General features: G+C 39.9%; 1 protein-coding gene across 1 annotated transcript in view; it reads right to left on the reverse strand.

The window, feature by feature from the left end:
- Positions 1-22081, reverse strand: part of HPSE2 (heparanase 2 (inactive)) — a 268280-nt gene that overhangs the window by 150039 nt on the left and 96160 nt on the right. Inside the window, exon 5 of the mRNA XM_007456244.1 lies at positions 15618-15711. Coding sequence (XP_007456306.1) covers positions 15618-15711 — 94 coding nt within the window. The remainder of the gene's footprint in view (positions 1-15617; positions 15712-22081) is intronic.

Genomic DNA, 22081 nt, shown 5'->3' on the forward strand with positions numbered 1-22081 from the left:
CAGAACTGGGCTGTGAAAAGGAAGAAGAAAAAAACAGTACAAGAATGAGTTTTCAAGTTGGTAACTACTGGCAACTTATACTCAATTCTACAAGGAACTTGGTAAAAGCCTTAAGAACTGTGTCTCAGAACTGTCCCCCAAGGCAGGGGGTGACCAGGGGAAGCATTCATCATTTGGCTCCTATTCTCCAAAGGTCAAGAGCAGCCTTGTGACTGTTATCACCCCATTTCACTGTGCAGGCATGCGTGCTGAGCAGGTTCCCACCATTCCACACTCTGCCTTACAGAAGTCCCAGAGCAGAAAATGAGAGGTCCTCCCGCACCACACCAGCACCAAGCTGGTTGCAGCCTGTGCAGCTGCCTAGCTCTGGTCTCTGCAGGGATGGCTAGAGTAGGAGGTGGGACTGAGAGGATGCGGGTTGTGCACAAGAGGGGCTGGATAAAGACAGTAGTGTATTTAGGTCCTACGGCCCACCAATTCCTCTCCTAGACATGTAGAACAAAGCAATTCTGCCTCAGGTCTCTAATGGGACAAGTATGAAGATGTTTACTATGTCACTGTTTGTGGCAGGTGTCCATTGCTAGAGGAATGAAAAAGTAAAATACATACATGAAATATTATGCAGCAGTTAGAGCAATATATTCAATGTAAGTCCAGCAACATGAACAGGCTTTAAAGATTTAGTGAGCTTTTAAAAAATAGAAACAGAATGAGGTTTATGGCACAATATTATTTATGTAATTACTCATTCATACCCAATAACACTAGAAGTATATAAAGATACATCTCTGTTAAGGACATATATCAAAGACATAAGGAAGGCATGTATAAAAGGGAGGTGAATGTAAGTGGGGATTAAAGATGAAGGTGAAAATTAAAACAAAAGGAGGGCTTTGCATGAACTGATGATAATAGTTTGCTGTAGTTGAGGAGGGTAATTAATTCTCTGCACCTCAGGTCTAAAAAAAAAAAAAAAAAAAACCATACGTATGTTGTAACATATATGCCAGAACATTCCTTTTCCCAGACCCGTAGGCAGACATTAGCAAGCAATCATATTCCTCTTTTCATCTCTCCCTATGTATAGCTCCCTGCCCTCTGCTCTCTCCCCTGCATCTACTAGAGAATATGCATTATTTGAGGCCTATTTTAAAATCAGGGTTGGTAAAGTACTTGACCCTTTCAGGGTTAAAGTTGTAAATATATTTTAAAAATTTGAGATGTAAGTAAGGATTATGATCAAAAATAGAAGAAAAAATTAATAGTGGAGGTCAAATTGGAAACTGTTAGAGATTAAATAAGAATTTCCGGGCTTCCCTGGTGGCGCAGTGGTTGAGAGTCCTCCTGCTGATGCGGGGGACGAGGGTTCGTGCCACGGAGCGGCTAGGCTCGTGAGCCATGGCCGCTGAGCCTGCGTGTCCGGAGCCTGTGCTCTGCAGCGGGAGAGGCCACAACAGTGAGAGGCCCGTGTACCGCAAAAAAAGAAAAAAAGAAAAAAAGAATTTCCCCTTGCACCCAGAGTCATTGAGGACACCACAAGGTGGTCCTCTCACCCTTCTTGACACTGCTCAGAGTGCCCAACCCAAGGGCAGCTGGAAATAGTATAAATAAGAAAGCAAGAAAAATACCTTAAATGATCAGAAGACAGTCATATGGTGAAATTAAAGGCCTACAGTGATGATTCCCCTTAAAACATCCATGCTTCTGATAAACTTTGTGCTTCCTTTATGACTAACTGGAACTATAGGAGCAGTTCCACGTGTAGCTGTATTTCTGATGTATCTGTGGGGAGGAAGGTAATCCCTGCGTCTTACTCTTCCGCCATCTTCTCTCTTGATCATGGTGATGGTTTCATGAGTGTTTGCATATGTCCAAATTCATCAAATTGTATACAGGCAGACCTCAAAGATATTGCCGGTTTGGTTCCAGGCCACTTTTTTTCTTTTCTTTTCTTTTGCACTTAGTCTAGTTTCACTGGCTCATAGGGTGCAGCGGGCAGAGGCCTCAAACCCAGCACTTTCAGACCAGAGTTTCTAGCGCAAAGCGGCTGTACACCTTCGCAACTCAAGATGGAGGCAGCGACGGCAGGCCATGTGCAGAGAGGCTGCACCCGGACGGGATCTGGAGCTGTGACTAACTGGAACTAAGTAACATATCTGTGTTTTTCTTTTTTGCCTTTGGCTTCTAGGATAGTCAAAGATTAATTTTTGCTCAAAGATATTGAAATGATTGAAGCAGTTAGAGAAAGGTGGTTTGGTTAAACAAAACAAAAAGGTAACTAGTATAATATGATGAACCTTGAAATCATTGAGCTAAGTGAAAGAAGCCAGACACAAAAGGCCACATATTATATTCTTTCATTTATATTAAATGTCCAGAATAGTCAAATCCATAGAGACAGAAAGTAGATTAATGGTTTTCTAGGGTTGGAAAAAGTGAGGGAGAATGAGGGGGGAGGATGGGGAGTGACTACAAATAGGTATGGGGTTTCTCTGGTGGGTAATGAACATGTTCTAAAATTAAATAGTGGTGATGGTTTCACAATTCTGTGAATATACTAAAAACCACTGAATTTCACACTTTTAAAGGGTGAATCTTATGGTATGTGAATTATACCTCAATAAAGCTGTGTGTGTGTGTGTGTGTTTGTGTGTATGTATCATTAGCAAAAGGAGAGGTAGACGCTAATAGGCAGATAACTGATGTGGAAAGAGGAATACGTCCTGGAGGTCTGGGGTTCTACCACACAGCAGCTGTGAGACTTCTGGCTCATCATTACCTTGGACTTCAATTTCTTCACCACATGTAAAGCCACAAATTTGAAGTAGATGAAATCTAAGTCCTTTCCAAATACAAAATGTTAAAATGTATTAGTATTTTGTAATGCTTATGCAGGTCCCCTTGGCTCCTATCCCTCAAATGTCAAGAATAAATTTGATTATGGAAATTAAAATTAGATAAACAACAAATATGGGAGACAAAAAAAAAAAAGCCAGAGCTGGTCAGAGCCGGTCATTTCAAAAACAAAGATCTGAAGATCTGAGCCAGAGATAAATATTGAGAGTGGTGGAAAAAGCCACAGGAGTAGGTGAAATTACCTAAGGGGAATATTTTAAATTAGACTGAAAAAGGGCTAAGGATGTCCATCCAAAAACATTAAGGCATTATCGAATGCATTTATTCATTCACTCAACAAATACTGAGCATTTGCTATATGCCAAGCAGAGTTCTAGGGGCAGACAGTGAATGAAACAGAAGTCTCTGCTCTCATTGGCTTATATTTTAGTCAAGGGGAGGAGACTGACAATAAACACACAAACATAAATTTAGAAATAATAAGTGCTAGAAGGAAAATGAAAGGAGTAATGTGACAGAAAGTACCTTGGCAGGAGGGGAGGGTTGATATTTTAGACAGTGGTCAGGAAAGATCCCTCTAGCTCCTTATATAAGGACTTTAAAGTCTAGTTCCTTTAAATGAGGACTTGATTCCAGAAAATGGTTGGATTTACAAATTACTGTGTACACAGGACTCAGCAAGGACACAGCCCCTGTGTAAATAAAGTTCATCTGAATTGTCTTCTGACTTGCAGGAAGATTTGGAAGGAAACAATCTAAAACTTCTTGTAATTGGTGAGGCAGAATTGATTAGTGGTTAGGGGCATGGACTCTACACACATTGCCTGTGTTTGAATCCTGGTTTTATCATTGACTCACTGTTGACCTCACTGTGCCTTAATTTCCTCAGCTGTAAAATTAGAAAAGGAGAGCATTTTCTAATATTTAAGTGACCTAATATTTGTAAAGCACTTGGAAAGGTGTCTGGCATATGGTAAGCTCTTTTTTTTTTAACATCTTTATTGGAGTATAATTGCTTTACAATGGTGTGTTAGTTTCTGCTTTATAACAAAGTGAATCAGCTATGCATATACATATATCCCCATATCTCCTCCCTCTTGCGCTTAAAGTAAAGCAAATGTTACCTAGACAACTCTCTTTGTCCAAAGCACATGAGATTGTGTTGGATCAATGTAACATTACAGTTGGTTGCTTTTCTTTTGGATACGTTTGTGGTGGTAGGTAATAGACCAGATGTATGCTAAGTAGCAGGGAAAGGCCTATTTCGGACATGGTGAGAGGCTTAACGAACTGTGTGTCTACTATGAGCAGAGAAGACCATCATAGTAACGTGTAGGGGAGGTGCTGAGGCTGGGTGCTGGTTGGGACTGTAGAGGAAATTAGCATGGGCAGAAGAGAATAGAAAAAAATCAGGAAAAACAGATGGAACCAGCTGCAAAATTCCCCTAGAAAGCGAAACTCTAAGAAACTGAGGGCTATAGTTTTAACACTGTGGTTTTCTGAGTAAATATGATCCCCCTTGTGCTGGAAGAGAGAAAACTGGAGGACCGGAAAGAACAAGGGTACAGTTCCTGGTGAGAAATGAGGTGCCAATGAAGATTATTTTAAGGAACACATTGTCTGGGGAGGGAGAAGAAGTACAAATGCTGAGATTACTGAAGTGAAGGGAGAGGGGAGTCGAGTGGTTGTCTCCCTTTGAGCAGTTCTTTTGTCCCCAGTAGACTTCAGGCCTTGGGCCCATGTGGACAAGGGAGCTTTGAGGCATCCACAGAACAGCTTAGCAAGTTGCCAGTGGCTGCTCACAATCCGTGGGCCAGCTGGGGGCAGGGTGGTATGAAGGGAAACCCTCAAACTCCCTTTCCTCTCACTTCAGGGGTTGAGGACATCAGGACTGCTTCGTGTGGCTATACTGAGAGAGGAGGGGTGAGAAAGAAAAACAGTATTGATTTTTTTCTTTTAAGTTTTATTTTCCCTACCACTTTGAATATTTTTTTTTAAAAGAAAACAGTAAAAATAGGAAAATAACCTTTTTTGTGGCATAATTTCAAACCTGGGCTTCCTTTTCCTGTCTCTCTCAATCTGTGATCTGTTTAAAAAAGAATCCTGAGAGCCTGGTTTCAGTGTGCAAGCGATGGTAGCCTTGTAGCAGCAGACATGTTGTTTATGGTTATCCAAACCCAACACCTTCCTTAATGAGAAAGGAAGCAATAAAACAGGAATAGTGGACAGGCCAGCGGGGCTAATCAGCCCTGGCAAGAGGCCCACCCTCCAAAAGACGCTGGAGTCCATTAATTCCAGCATCTCATATAGTTGCAAATCAACTTCCCCCAGGACTTCAAGAAGAGCAGTAGCTCTTTAAGCAGCCAGAACTGGTCCCCTATGTCACTGGTTAAAAGGAGCTGAATAGCTTTAGGGAGCTTCTTAAACCTTACCCATGCACATAGCTCTTCTTAGGGGTGCCCCTGCCTCTTTGTTCCTTATTGTATTTATAAGAGGTCCAGGTGAGAGCTCAGTAATGTTCCAATTTTTCTTTCCATCCTTCTTGTGTGTTTTTGACTCTAAGCTACCTACTATATTAGAAGAGGACAGGATCATTCCATTCTGCCCTCTCCTTTCTCACTCACTGTCCCTTCCTGAGTTCCGAATCTTATCATTTCTCCCTTGGTCTTCCTGAAAGTGTAACCTTCTCAAGACTATCCTCTACAGTGCTGCTGTCTGTTAACTTGACAAGATTCTCCCTAGCTTCAGAACCTCTGTGGCTTTCCATTGCCAGCAGCAGAACTCAATCATGTGCCCACAGAGTGGTCTGTTCGACTATCTGGCAGATGCGCTATGAGTGACTTGTTTCAGATAATATTGAAAACAGTGATTTGGGAAATTATTTACTTAAAAATAAAAGAAAGTAGATTCAATGTTATCACAATGATATTCTTTTCATTCGCCAGAATTATGAAATGTTTCCCTAACATGGAAAAAAAAGCAAAGGAGCCAGTAAACTATACACAGCCCCATAGTCTATTTTATCTACTTGTCCATGGGAGCATGTTAAACATGGTGGAATCATGGTGATAAACACTGATCCATGGGATATGATACCAATTCCTTTACTTGGTATCTAAGACCTTTCATAACCACTCCTTGGCTACCTTTTCTCCTCTCCGTCCCCACAAGATCTGAGGTTCACCACACAAAACGGACTCACCATTTTTCAACTACATGATTTTCTTTTAGGTTTTTGATGATCACTTTCTCCCTTACTCACTCCTCATCCATGTTGTCTGATTTTTTTTTTTTTCATGGCTTATTTTAAATGTTACCTCCTCTGTGAAATGTTTCTCAAAACTTCAGAAAATTAATTCTCTCCTCTGGCCTCCAAGGTTCTTGGAACCTATTGCTATCCTTGACCTTATTATACTGAGTTGTAACTTTCTGTTTGCCTAACCCTCCTACACCATAAGCAGCTTGAGAAAGCCACGTTGTTTTTCCATTTTGCGTGCCCTATAAAATACTTGTCAGCCACTTTGCTTATTAAAAACTTGTTAAATAATGAGACAATGAAGTAGTTTACTTGTTAATAAGTGAGAGGTAATATTTTACCAATGGAAGTGCTGAGTAGATATCAGAGAAGATAAGTAATAACCTCAAAACCATAAGAGCAAACATCAAATCCTCACAGTTCCATTCTGGGACTCTGTTCACTTTCTAATTGAATTTTCCTGTTTGAGGAGACCTAGAAGCTTCTGGTTCACTAAACTGCCTCCATATTTAATATGTCCTTCTCAGGTTAGACAAGCCGAGCTATTCTGAGCTCAGCCATTCCAATATCTCATCACATTCTTCCTGATTTATTTCTTCTGTCTAATGAACTTCCTGTCAGTTTCATTAATTTTTTCTGTATAATTTCTTTTTAACATCTTCCTGTTCTGGAGTGCCATATTTGCCCATTTTCTTTTGGTATCAGATCAATTTTTAATTTGTGGCTTCTGTTTCTGTGTCATTTTTAGGATTTAAAATTGTATTCTCTGCTCTTGTTATCTCAAACCACAGAAAAGCAATTGAGTGTAATTGCAACTAAACATAAAATTAAAATAAGAAAATACACAAAAAAGAAAGTCACTGGGGAGGCAAGGAAATTATGATCATATGCAAGAAAATGAGGAAGAAAGTTTCACAGTCCCAAAGCAATGACTATGTTCAAGGATAAGTGCTGGTGGAGGGAAAGACTGGACAGCAGCTACCTGCACATAAAACACTCTTCTTCCCTTCTCCAGTCCTCCTCCATGACTAACCAACCCCTCAGGCTTACTGTCTACCTACTGACGAGTCATAGGCTCCACCAGCCTCAGGCAATTTCCTCTCGTTCAAGACAACCCTGTAATCTCCCCACTTCCATGTGGAAATGTTAGAAGGTCACCCCAAGCTGCCTTTTCCTCCTGAAGATTTTTGCCCCAAGTAGCAGTTTGTTCTCAGGGCCCTTCCCCCAATATGTCCTTCATATGGTCATTGCCTTCCACACAGCAGGACCTCACTATACATGTGCACATGAAACATACGAATGGAGTCCAGTGAATGAATGCAAATCACTCCCTGAAAATCCTTGTCCGCTTCCACTATTTAATATTGTGATAATATTAGATATCACCTAAGATTGTGGACCCCAACTTTCATTCAGCTTTCACTTCTAGGACACCCACCCCAGATTATATCAACTGACCAAGAGGTCAATTTGATATTCTTTCACCAGGAACATTCAGTATTCTTCTTTTTAAAAAGGTTTCCTAATCCTGGATGGTCAGGAATATAAATATTCCATGGGCTACAAAATTAATGGTTAACAAGCATGGGAGATTCAGAATGGTGTATTGGATAGCGTGTGGGCCCTGGAGTTAGGAGTTCTAATTTTACTACTTAGCAAGTGTGGCCTTGAAAAAAATTACTGGTTTCTTCAATGGGTTAGTAATATATGATGCACTCAATAGATGGCATTTGTAGCCTAAAAGGTGATACAATTACTATATTTTTGTCAGCTGATGATGCATTTTCCACATTTTAATGGTTTTGAAATCAGAATGTTTTTCATCAAAAGAAACTTGCCAGCTGTTTACTCTCTCCCCTCAGCTGTTATTAAATTGATGTTACATTTTATAATTGTTTGTGTTTAAGAAACACAAGAATCAAGGAAATGTGGTTCTTGGAATGACACTGACCGAAACTTTGGAGCTCTTTTGTGGTAAACATACCTTTCCAGCTAGATTCCCCTATTTATCATCAGTGTCTTGTATCTGAAAGAGAAGAGCCAAAGTTTCCCTTGGGACATATTCTCCCATTTTCAGATAGCCAAGTTGAGTCACAGAGGCTAATTTACTGGGAAGCTCGTCAACTTCCAGCTCCCCATTTTCACAGGCCTCTACTAATGTCCTGGGAAGGGCCATGATAATGTGTTAATATGGTCAGATATATTTCTAAAACGTGCAAATTTGTTTTGTTTTCTTTTTCTTAAAGAGGTCCCCATTGTATAAGCTTCCAGCCCCATAAAACTTAGACTCACACCTGGATGTCACCTAAGGTATTACTGTGGCACAGTTTGTGTTTAGGGTCCTCTGGCTCTCTTAAGTCTTTCTTTGCCCTGTGTTTCTCTTCCCCTCAATCAAAACCTGCTTTTGGAAAGGACAAATACCATATGATATCACTTATATGTGGAATCTAAAATATGACACAAATGAACCTATCTATGAAACAGAAGCAGAAACATGGACATAGAGAACAGACTGGTGGTTGTCAAGGGGGAGGCGGGTGGGAGAGGGTTGGGTTGGGAATTTGGGATTAGCAGATGCAAACTGGTATAATAGAATGGATAAACAACAAGGTCCTACTGTATAGCACAGGGAACTATATTCAATATCCTGTGATAAACCATAATAGAAAGGAATATGAAAAAGAATGCACAAATATGTATAACTGAGTCACTTTGCTGTACAGCAGTAATTAACATAACATGGCAATTCAATTATACTTCAATTAAAAAAATTTTTTTTAAATAAACTAAAATTATTGCAAAGAAAAAAACCCTGCTCTTGGGAAAGGATTATTTGATATTAACACCATAGTGTGACTTTAAATCAGTGTAGTTTGCCCCTTCTCAAGTTATTTACATTCTGCATCCTCCCCCTAATGTAAAATGAAAAATTATTTTTCTAAAATGAAATATCTGGCATTAGCAAACTGACTGAAATGTTACTTTGAGCCACAAAGAGAACTTTCTTTCACCCTTAAGCATACCCAGAAGATACTCTCCTACTGTGCCTACATATAGGCATAGCCCATTTTTGGTTGCCTAAATCAATATCTATCTAGTCAACACTATGTTACAAAGTTAGTAGCAGACTAGATTCTTTTGCATGTGAACAGCTGAAATAGTGGATCCAAATGCGATTGAGACATACACATTACTTTGCTTCTTTTACATTTCTCCCACTATTTTACTCTGCTCATTCACCTTCTACTCCCTAACTGCCTCCCTCCAATATTGATTGAGCACCTGCCAAGTGACAGGCACTATGGTAGGCACTGGCACATTGAAATAAGCCGTCAACATTATTGAATGAATGAATGAATGAGTGAATGAATGAATCAATCAATGAAACAGTGATTTTTTTTCCAGTAGTGATACTACTGTTCTTACCCTACTGAGGTATTTTCATTTTCCACTTTTCTTCATTAGAGAAGGTTAACATTGTCATTGTCCTCATTTTCCTTTAGTTGTGCATCCAGTTATTCTATGATCCTCAAGAATAACTGTTATTCTTTCACCCTCTTCCCCTTTGATATACTTTGATATAAGTAGGTAAACCAGCAGTTGGCTGAGAAAAAAGTTTCCTTTTTAATCTATTCGTTACTTCCAAAGGATTAAATATTCCTCTGCCTTACCTACTTCCATGATACTGCAACTAGGTTATATTGGAAAAAGGGGTATAATGTTACTGCATTTATTGAGATTTCAAAAGAATTAATCTTTATTAAGTATTATGAGCAATCATAAGCAATGATGATATTAACAAAAGAATGATCATGGTCATATTATAAATCATGTAAACCATTCCCTCCACCATATATATCAGAGTCCTCTGATCACACCCTAAGAAGACCTGTATAAATTAGAAGGTGTCTACCCTTTCAGAATTAGCCTAAATGTCACTTCCTCTGGGAAGACTTCCCTAATTTCCCTTCCTTTATAAACTAAGGTAGATACATCTCACCATGGGCTCCTATAGCACCCGAAACGTCCCCTGTTATAGGAATCATTGCATCTTACTATCATTGCTTGCTTCATTAACTATTTTCCCATTAGCCAATAAGGTCTTTGAGGATAACCACCACACCAGTCTTGCTCTCCATTTTATCCTCAGGAGTCTGGAAGATACAAGAATGCCATAAACAGTTGATAAATGAAGGAAGGAAGGGAAGAAAGAAGGAAGGGAGGAAGGAAGGAAATTTTCAAATATTAGGGAAGCCAATTGTTCATTTTATTTAGTATTCAAAATGCAATCATAAGGACAGTACTTTTGGAAATACTTCCCTTATGACTGGGATTTCACCAACTCCTTCCTGTGCCTATTGAATTGCTGAAAATAATATCAAAAAGTGTTATTTCCTCCTCTGATTCCTCTAGGAGATGAAGACACAAATCATAGAGTCCAAGTGACTTAAGCCGAAGTGGTTCATCTTGCTTCTTATGTTATTGTTTTGGAGTCAGCCCAGCTATCCATGCTATACCATCTGCACTGTATCCTGAACATCTCTCACTTTCCCGTCTGACTCTTGCCCTCATTGAGAGATTCTCAACTCTTTCACTCATCTCCCAAAGTACAGATGATTATCCTCATTCTAATGGAAGGGAGACAGTGTGTGGATCATGCAAAGGAGTGGGTTGTCCAAACATTGTCTCTGTTAGGCTTTCAAATGCATCACGTAGATTTTCACATAACCAGAATTCACCCACTGCTCAGAAAACTGAAAATTCTTAAGTGGCAGTCCAAATTTGGAAACCACAACTGTTTTTAGCACTGCCTTTCAGGTGCCAAAAAAATCACCTATCATATTCTCCAGGGTTCAAAGAAAGAGGAAAGAGGAAAAAAGCAAAGAACAAGTTGAGGATAAAGGTAACACGAAGCTTCTCCAGTTACCTAAATTATTATTAAAAATAACCACAATAGACAAAGTGAGAGAGAGGCATGGACATATATACACTACCAAACGTAAGGTAGATAGCTAGTGGGAAGCAGCTGCATAGCACAGGGCACAGGTTTCAGGTGCCAAAAAAATCACCTATCATATTCTCCAGGGTTCAAAGAAAGAGGAAAGAGGAAAAAAGCAAAGAACAAGTTGAGGATAAAGGTAACACGAAGCTTCTCCAGTTACCTAAATTATTATTAAAAATAACCACAATAGACAAAGTGAGAGAGAGGCATGGACATATATACACTACCAAACGTAAGGTAGATAGCTAGTGGGAAGCAGCTGCATAGCACAGGGAGATCAGCTTGGTGCTTTGTGACTGCCTGGGGGGGTGGGATAGGGAGGGTGGGAGGGAGGGAGACACAAGAGGGAAGAGATATGGGAACATATGTATATATATAACTGATTCACTTTGTTATAAAGCAGAAACTAGCACACCATTGTAAAGCAATTATACTCCAATAAAGATGTAAAAAAAAAAAAAATAACCACAATAACTGAAGCAACAATAATAATAGCAATAAGAACTAGCATTCACTAGCAGTTAACAAAACAGGGCCTCATGTGACCTTCCTCATCTCCCTAAGAGGGAAGGGGGATAATACAGTGGTCCCTATCTGTCGAGTACTCGTTCCAGGAACAATTGTGGATATCAAAATCTGCAGTTGCTCAAGTCCCATATATAAAATGGTATGGTGTTTGCATTATAACCTATGCACATCCTTCCATGTACTTTAAATCATCTCTAGATTACTTACACTACCTAATACAATGTAAGTGCTATGTAAACAGTTGCCGGTACATGGCAAATTCAAGTTTTGCCTTTTGGAACCTTCTGAAAATTTTTTTCTTGTATATTTTCAGTCTGTGGTTGGTTGAATCCACAGATGCAGAACACATGGATACAGATACAGAGGGTTGACTGTATTCTTAGCATCCTCATTTTACAGATGAAGAAACAAAATCAGAGAAGTTACGTGAATGGCCCAAGGTCATACAACCCAAGCCACTAGACTTCAAATCCTGTATCCTATCTCTTCTTCAAACAGCCTCACCACTGGTGTATCTAACCAGTCTCACATGAATCTGTTTTGGTGGGAAATTTGTCCTTTTTCCATTACTGTGGACCTAAGGAGAGGTCATTAGGACTTCTCTGAACTTCTCAAAATAGAAAAGAAACAAAGATTCCATTTCTAGCTTTTGGATGAGAGTTCCAGTTATATACATATTAAAATCTTACTTGGTCCATCTCCAAACTGGTTTTGGGGGCTGGAAAGAAGAAGTTTGATCACTCTGCCCCAGTTTGTACCCTGGAATCTAATTCCCCAAACCCCCACCCATCGCCCGGGGGACTTCAGGAACAGCCAAAGTAACTTTTCAACTGGAAAATCTTGGTGACCCTTCTCTGGTCTCCCAGCCCTCATCTCCCCAAGTCAGGCCAGTACCTGGCATATCTGGTAGAGACTCTCATCCTCAAGACCCTAACAACTGGGTCCAGGCTGCTGTAGCCAATAGAAGGTCTATCCCATGAATCAAGGCTCAAGGAATCTGTGATCCAGCAACACCCCTAGCAGATACCCACTTAAGGCAATATCTGGCAAGAGCTTTGCAAAAGAGAATTGGAAAAAGAAAACCAGTCAGAGAAATAACTGAATGAGCTACTAAATGAAACAAGGAGCATGGAACTTTGGCAGACAGTATTTTCCAAAAATGACTGAAAAAATATTTCTGGTCTTATATGCCCTTCCAGAACCTTGCCACTTCCCCATCCAGAGAAGTTTATTTCCTCTTGTCTTAAATCCCTATGTGTCTTGGTGACTGTCTCAATGTATAGACTGTGGTTGAAGTGATGCCCTATGACTTCTGAGGGTAGATAGAAAAGGTGACAGAGCTTCCACCTGGCTCTCTCTCGGGCATCTGACTTTAAAACCTTGGGAGAAAGCCCAGGCTACACAAAGAGGCATTCCCGTTATCAGCCCCACAAAGGTACAAGCTGACAACTGACATCAACCAACTGCCAGATACATGAGTGAACGAGCCTTCTGATGATCCCAGTCGCCAGCCTTTGAATTACCTCAGTCTTTGAGTTTTCCAGCTGAAGCTAATGGAGCAGAGACAAGTTATCCTTATGGGAATTCCTGACCCATAGAATTCATAGTCATAATAGATGATTGTTTTAAGCCGCTAAGTTTTGGGGTCATTTGTTGCACAGCAAGACATAACCGGAACAGGAACATAAGCCTGAGGGGACCTCTGAGCATGTTGTATTTGCAACAGCCAAAAGGTGACTCCAGGTCCTACTGCTAATTGTAGCCATCCCCTGCCAGGTGCCTTCTGTATATAGGTTATTTCTCTTGGAGACTCCACTGCTCCCCCCTGCAACCGCACTTAGCTCTCCCCTTCCAAGTCCATCAAACATGTTTTTAAAGGTCTGAATTTCAATTGAGCACAGGGTTTGAGCCCTTTACTCTAAGTTTCTTTGGCCTTGCCTGCCCAATTCAGGAGGTGAGTTTAGCCACTTATTTCAGTCTCTGAACATTCTGTGATGGTGAAGGTGTATGCAGTGGTGGAGAGTACTGGGTAGTGGGGAGAAAGGGAAGAACCTAACTCCTAATCCATTTGTCTTGGCTTTGACCTAGAGCTACCTATTCTACTTAAAGAATTACATGAACACAGTTACAACCTTCACTCACAGTGCCATGATACCACTGAATCATTTTACTTCCAATGACAATCCTTTGATCAGATCATTAGGCTCAAAACTGGAAAAGCCAAAAATATAAGGACTTGTTGTCTTGTACACTGTTGTAATACAGAAACTTAGTATAGTGCCTGGAACACAGTAAACACTCAATAAATATCTACTGAATGAAAGAATGAATGGAGGAAAGAAATTTCCTCCCCTCTTTTTAGAGGCCAATAACTAATATTGGATTAGCATAATGTGCTTAGAAAACTGTAGTGTTCAACAGGCTGACATTCTACTCCATTAGGTAATATGTTTTTCAACCTGCTCAAAGTAAGTATTAAACCTTAAAACTGTGAGTTCCTTGAGGGCAGAGACCATGTCTTATTACATTTTGTATCCTCAGCACCTGGCACTTTGCCTGTTACTTGCTAAAAGCTCAGTAAATATTAAATATTAAAAACTAAGTGAATGTCAAAGAGACTGACAGAGATATTTCAAATCATTTAGTTCTCCTAGGCTTTGCCTACTAGAAGACAGTGATAGATAAGGGTGCTGGTCAGTGCACCTGATCCTCAGAGGGATCAGACTGGGATGCAGAAATTCAGAAGTCCTGAGGCCCCCCAGCCTCTAAAGACTCCAAAAGCTATTTTGTAATCTGAGTATGGCATTGGTATGAATACAGAAAAGTATACAGACCTCCCCCTTAGCAATCAAAAGTGCTTTTCTGTGATTGCTCCAAATAATATTTTTTTTCACAACTAATTTTATAATGAGCCATTCATTTATTTGCCCATTCATTTATTCATTCATCTCATATATATTTTGTGTTTTTGGCCACACCTCACAGCTTGCAGGATCTTAGTTTCCGGACCGGGGATTGAACCCATGCCCTTGGCAGTGAAAGCATGCAGTCCTAACCACTGGACCACCGGGGAACTCCCCTCATTCATCCCATATTAATGGGGGCCTACCTGTTGCTATTTTTCTGCAAAGATGTGTTTAATTTGCTCAAAAGAAAGTTGAATGTTCAAAAGGTCCTCATTCCCTGGAAAAGGACCTGACTAGGAAACTAAAGATGAGATATCACCATTTTGTAGAGGCAGATGGAAACTGTAGACATAAGATCCTCACAGTTCAGAATTTACTAATCTAGTGTATTTCAAAACGTGATCTGCATTGGGTGGAATCATTTGACAGATGACTATTAAAAATAGAGATGTCTGGGATCCACTCCAGACATACTAAATCAGAACATCAGAAGTGAGATTGGAAACTACAAGCAATCTCTGGTGATTTTGATTGTATGCAAGTTTGAGAACTACCAACCACAGGTGTCGTGCCAGTAGGACCTACATACAAGTGCTTAATTTAACCTTATCTTCCCCAACATCTCTACAAAAGTAAGATGTTACTTGGCTGATTCTAAGACACCTAGGAATAGTGTAAATGTGGCTCAGAATTGCCAATACACCAGACCACAATTCCACTGAATGAATGTAATCATTCTCTCCTTAAACTAACCCAAAATAAACTCCTGCAAAAAGAAAGTAAACCTATTCTTCCCTTAAGACACTCACAATTTAGAAGTCAACTGTTCCAAAATGTTTGTTATTAAAATAGAGAAGCTTTTAAACTTGGATATGGTATATTCAAACCCTTCTTAATCTGAAAAGCAATAAACGGCAATCATCAGCTGTGAGAGGTACCTCTTGGCCATGCAAATCCAGACTGCACTATTTTTCTACCCACAGTGCTAATATCCAGCTGGAACCCTGTAACATTTTCCTCGCCTTACCCCCAAACTCACTCCTCTTCTTCCCCAGAGATTTTTACTCACTTTCTGAATTTTCCTAATCTGGTCAGAGAGTGTGTCTAATAGGCGAGTTTTCAGGAAGTCCATCACCTTGACCACCCGGCCATCAATGTAGCAACTGGAATAAAAATAAAATAAGAATCAGAGAAAATCTCGAGCAGGAGACTACAAATACATTTCTCTAGCCAGAGGTCTCTGTTGCCTGAGGAAAGAGCCTGGGGTTCACTTGGGCTCTTACATTCTAAGAAGTTTTGATCCTGGGTACTTTTCAAACAAATAATATACTTTTTAACCTCTTCATTTTCACCTCCATTTGTGGGCTAATATTGTGATTTTTTTCAGCCTTTATCCATTGAAACTGCATTTATTGCTCTATAGGAACTGACAGGACTCTGTAACACAATTGGGTAATGGGGAAAAGCTTAGTTGTTTTCCCCCTAGGGAAAGTAATTTAACACCCCTCCCATACCATCCCTACCCCCACCTTAAAGTAATAAAGGTATGTGAGAGGTTTGAAAGACTACTCAAACATTTTGAAAGGTTTCCACACCTTTAAATAAGAAAACACCAACCACAAAAATCTGATTTAGTGCAGTGAGCAGGTCTCAAAGAGCTCATCTCCAGTTCACTTCCCTGGGCAAAATACCTTGTAGTCAACCTCCTTCCACCTCCAGAATAAATGAACGGATAAATGAATAAACAAATAAATAAGTCAGACAGATTAAAGTTCAGGTGCCCTCTCCTAAAATAGCAACAAGTTTGGCACACATCAGTGTGGTGGTGTCTCCAGTTTTGTTAGGTAGCTTAAGTGAAACATCAAGTTGTGCTGATACTACATTGTTAACATGTAACCAAAACAGGTCCATCTGGCTTTGTGGGGACTCTCGGTGTGAATCTTTACTCTGAAGGCTAAGCCTAGGATTAGGTGACCATTATCTCAAACCTCCCAACACTCATCTTTGCAAAATTCCAAATTAAATCGATTTAATTAAAATCAATGCTTATGACTCCTGGGTGCCTTTTCCAATCCACTTAGGTCTCCTTGGCTGATGGATAATGATAGATTATGTCATTTTTAGTAAGACACCAACCTCTCAGTACGTATTATATAACTATAATTCTAATTCTAGTACTAAAAAATTCCTTTTAATGTTAAATTCCCATACTAATATGTGATGTAGTGGAATGGTTAAAATTCTTTTGTAATTGCACTTTCGACCAGGTGCTCTGGTTGAAGTGAGGGTGGGAGATGAGTTCCTCCCACTCAGCCTTTCCCTTGGCCTCCCTCACCACCTCACACATTTCCACAGAATCCAATGTTTAAATCATTTGTATATTGGGAAGAGTATGGGTTTTGGAGCCAGAGATATATGAGATCAAATTCCAAGGCAGGTATTTACTACCTATGTGATCTTGGGCAAGATGCTTGGCCTTTATGGGCCTCAGTTTTCTTATTCTTAAGAGAGAGGCAACGTATCTACTACTCAGGATTGTTTGAAGATCAAGCAGATAAACCTAAAGTGTCTGGCATATAGTAGGCACTCAACAACTGTTAGTTCTTTTCTGATTTCTCTAATTTTCAGCTCACAAAGATGGGGTCATAAACAATAGGGGCCTGACTGTGAGTATAGAATTCTAAAAGTGAGATGATTGTGTCAAAGGGTACATGCTTTTGAAAATCTGGGTGGTTACTTATATTAGGGAATAAAACAAACCAATGACATGACTTTTCACCTCATTCCTGGTACAGATGCTAGACTTAGATCCAATAAACATTTATTATGTGCAACACACAGAGCTGGTAATGTCCATGTCCATTACCTCACAAACCTCTTTCTATTAGTGCTCTACTGTCAACACCTCCAATTTTTTTTAAGTTGTGATTAGATAGTATACTACCTGAAAGCTAGGCATATTAAAACACTGTAGTGCTCAAATTAAAAATAATTCATGAAATGTTAATGTAACACACATTGAAGGACATGAACATTTGTACAATATTACATGATGATTATGCATATGATAAAAATGTACTGTAATTAGTGTTCTTTTATGTTCTAGTCAAATATATTATAGTTTCCTCTTTTTTCTTTGTTAGCTTTCGGTAACTATTTTAAACAGCAGAGTTTATAAATTTTGCTGGCAACACATATAGTTTAATGCTCATTGAGATAAAAGTGCCAGATGTACTTTTTCAATATGTAGGATTCCCTGTGAACATGCTTCCTATCCCACAAAATCCACAGCCCAGGGTTGAGGGACCTCCACTCTTCCCCTCCTTCCTTTGGTCTCTTTTCTCAAGTACACGAAACTTGGAGTTAGAAAACCTTGGTTCAGTCCCAGCTTTGCCACATACCACCTATATGATACTGGGTTTTCCCTTCTTTAAAATCAGTTTAAAAAGAATCTCAACCCTACAGTATTTTCACAGGGTTACTGTACCAATAAAAATGAGAAGAAATTCTGGGCACAGAACCTGGCACATAAAAGGTATTCAATAACCAAAACTACCCTCCAGGTTACTTAAGTACCCAAGGTGGCAGCAACCTAGACTGAAAAGCCATGGGATGGGGTGAGCAGGCGAACATCTGTCTGGAGAAAGACAGTATGTTCATCCACCATAGGATTTGGAATTAGGGAATTATGGAGGAGCAAAAATGGACTCTGGATTTCCAGTAGGTGGGAGGCAGAGAGAGAGAGAGAGAGAGAAAGAGAGAGATGGAGAGGGCTGTGATTATGTTGCAAAAATCTGGAGTTTGAAAAGACCTTAGTGGTTATGTGGTCTGAAGTAGGTAAGCCTGTGACAACATCCCTGAGAAGTGATTACCTAGGACAGGGAACCCACTCTCATACACTACTAGTACTGTTCCACTGTACCATAGCTCGGATCCAGGGAAGGCTCCTCTACCATGGGTCTAAAATTGGCTCCCTCTTACTGTTCACTCAATGGCTGTTTTCTTGGACCCGGGAACAGTCCAATTCCTCCTTCATGTGACATGTCGGGGAGGAATTCCAGTAAAAACTTTTGTTTAAGCTTTTTAGAGCCTATTTTTGGCCCCAATTTTAACCTAACAAGCTGGATTCAATCATTCTCAGTTGGTCTCAGGCTATTCCTGTGGGCTATGAATTAGACTGGAGCAGGGAAAGTTCCAGGCAGGAAACCAGTGTGACAAGGTTATCTTATCTCAACAGTGCAGGCAAGAAGAAATCTGGGTCCAAGTAAGGGAGATCACGGAAAAAGTAAAAGTGAGAGCCTGTGAAAAAAGAACTAATAAAATAAAGCTTCTGTAGAGCATAAGAGAGACAGGAAGGGAAACAATGATGACCACGAGCTAATGAGAGAGAATGTCTTTGAAAACATTGGTGCCAAGGACACGTAGGCTAGTCAGACTGGGTTTTAGGTTTGTCAAAGGAGATAAATTATTCTCTTTGAGATATCAAAGACCCAGAGAATATCAAAGAGAAAATATGCAACAGGTACTTGGAGATGTGAGAAGTCAGCACAGAGAAAAACTGAGACAGAAAATGTTGACCCGGTTGTTTTCTTCAGTTTTTAAGTAATGAATGGAGCCACAGCCATAGATGAGCTCTCTAGGAGAATCAGAGAAGTTAACAGATACAGCAGAGACCCTCTAAAATTCTCAAATACGGCCCTGGACATTGCCTCTATCTCTGGCCCAAATAAGAGTCCCTTCCTTCCCCAGACCTTCCCCAGTCCCTTCCTTCCCCCCATTACAGTGTCTTTTTAATAATTTCAATCTGAGTCAGATTCACACTTGGATGCCAAAGGAATTCCCATATTATACTGTGAAGTTTCAGCAACTTTATTTGCAAACATAAACCCACATTTATATTGCACTATGGAAATAAGAACTTTGGTCCTCCAGAATTTAGTATTCCTTTTTAAGAGAGGGGATAATTTAACCATAGGTATGAGTTGATAAATACCTGAGCCTTTTTCATGGGTAACCCTGGACAATTAGCTTGTTGCACTTACCCTTCATAAATGTGAAGCTTCAAAGAAAACATTCAATGTCAACAATCTGTGGTTATTTGAAAAACTCCGGCCTGTTACAGAGCTTTGATTCTCTGATAGTGGCTGCCTGTAGTAAAGGGCTCAATACATCATTTAGATTTGGACATGATAGCCTGTGATGACACTTGGTAAGAATAAATTGTTAAAAATGGTAAAGATGGTGATTTCTAACCAAGACTGGGTAAGAGGAAGTAGGACTGGATTCCACCAGACTGTCCAGTGACCTGGGGGCAAGTCTCTCTGCTTTCCTCTGTCTTCTTCACTGGGAAGATAAAGATGATTCTGAGCTACCAACTGGTCTCTCCTGAAGAGTTAACTAGTTTAGTAATGGATACAAAGGCACCAGAAGACCAAACAAATCAGAGAGGAAAGGAAGGATTGAGGGAAGGAAAGAGAGAGGAAGGAAATTTGCCAATTAGAGGTGCTTTGGCATCTTCCACATAAACTCTGATAATTTTAGGTAAATCATAGTCCTCCTCTAAGCTCTCTTGAAATTTCAGCATCTCCTAGGATCACACCACAAGTGGCTGAGCTGTTCAACTAAAAGCTGAAGGCAGGAGAGGCTGTGCAGAAATAACCTTTCTGTGAACTATTACTACAAATGCAATGAGCTTGAAACCTTTGTGTGTGGACAAACAGCCTGTGCTCAGTCCTGGCAACCATCATTCCTTCCTCAGCTGGCCTCTAGATTGGCAGGTCATATCAAGCACATACCTGGGGAGGTGGCAAAGATGGCAGAGTATACAAGGTAAATGGAACTACATACCAATTCATTCACCAACTCTCTTGCTTTTCTTAGTTTTAAATTTTATTTCTAGTTTAATACCTTTCATCTTACAGTAAGTCTCCTACATATGAACCTTCAAGTTGCGAACTTTCAAAGATGTGACTGTGCATTCGCATGTCCAATCACGTAAGTTAGTTCACGTGAAATTGCAGCTTGCCCTCTGTCTTCTATTGCTGACAATCCTTCAGCTCTACCATCTCCCACCTCCTCTCCCTCCTCCAGTCAGTAACTCTTCTTGCCTGTTCACTTGATGCCAGCCCCTGTATGCCAGCTGTTGTACTGTACTATTGTACTTTTCAAGGTATTGTACGTAAGATTAAAAATGTTTTCTTTATTTTTTGTATTTATTTTTTATGTATTATTTGTGTGATAAGTACTATAAACCTATTACAGTACAGTACTCTATACTCGATTGTGTTAGTTGGGTACCTAGTCTAACTTTGTTGGACTTACAAACAAATTGGACTTATGAACATGCTCTTGGAACAGAACTCTTTTGTATGGTGGGGACTTACTGTATTTAAAAATTTGCTCTTTATCTGTTGATTATAAAAGAAACAAGTGCTCATTATAGACAAATTAGAAAATGCACATAAACAAAATTAAAATATGAAAATGAAAAATCATTGATAAACCCAACACCTAGAGAAACTTTGTTAACATTTTGCCTTGTACCCTTTCAGACTTTCCATAGTAAATACACATAAAATTTCCCATAATTAGTTATTTTAAAAACTTACTCCAGATCCTATTCCACTAGAGTATAAACTTAAAACTGTCCCAGCTGAGATTCCCAAGCCCATATCGCAGAGATACTGCCAGAAATATTAGAGACTCCAGGTAAAATCATCTCACTCGTATTTTAATTCCATTCTGGCCAGTTAGGGATCTTCTGCCAGGGGCAGGTCTTATCTCCTTTCTTCTCTGCTAGCCAGGTTTTAACCCTGATTCCCCTCCCCCCTTTCTCTAGGCCCCTAGATTTAGTCTTCAGGATTGTACTCCAATTAGCCATTTATGCCCATTAGCCTCTTAAAAGATTTAATGAGGAGAGTTTGTTGTCCAGGGGCAGCTGGTTTTGTTTACCGGGCTCTTTACTTTAAAAGGAAAAACCTTTGCCCCTTATTATCTGACCTCTTCTTTTATTTCAGGTAATTGCATTAGTGCTGGCTTCCCAATGCTCAGGAATTTCCGGACCTATTTTGCTGCCTGCTGCTTTCAGGGAGGAGGGGCAGTCTGCTCAGAATTCTTACACCCAACCTCCTGCCTGAGTAGGTAATTCCATAAAACTGGGGCCTTCCCCACTGGATGAGGAGAAGCTTGGATAATCATTAGAGCAACTCCGTTGACCTATAAAAGCTATTCTGTCACCTTGAAATCAGTCAGACTAGAGGCTGACTCTAGGCTCTCCAAAGCTTTATAAATTGTATCTGCCCCTCCTCCAAAGGCCTCACTCTGGGTTCCTACTGAGCACATTCTCACACATGCCTTTAGGTTTTCTTTCTGAGGCTACACTATTCTTCATCCTCTTTGCTATGGGTCAGTCTTCCCATCTTGTGTTCAGAACTACTTTGAGCAGGTAGAGCTTGAATGAAATGAACACTGTTAGAAAAGAAAATCCTACAAAATACAGGCTTTCTTTGGCTTTCTTCAACCAGTTCCTATATA

Source organism: Lipotes vexillifer, unplaced genomic scaffold (assembly GCF_000442215.2).
Source record: "Lipotes vexillifer unplaced genomic scaffold, Lipotes_vexillifer_v1.1 scaffold184, whole genome shotgun sequence".
Classification (NCBI taxonomy): domain Eukaryota; kingdom Metazoa; phylum Chordata; class Mammalia; order Artiodactyla; family Lipotidae; genus Lipotes; species Lipotes vexillifer.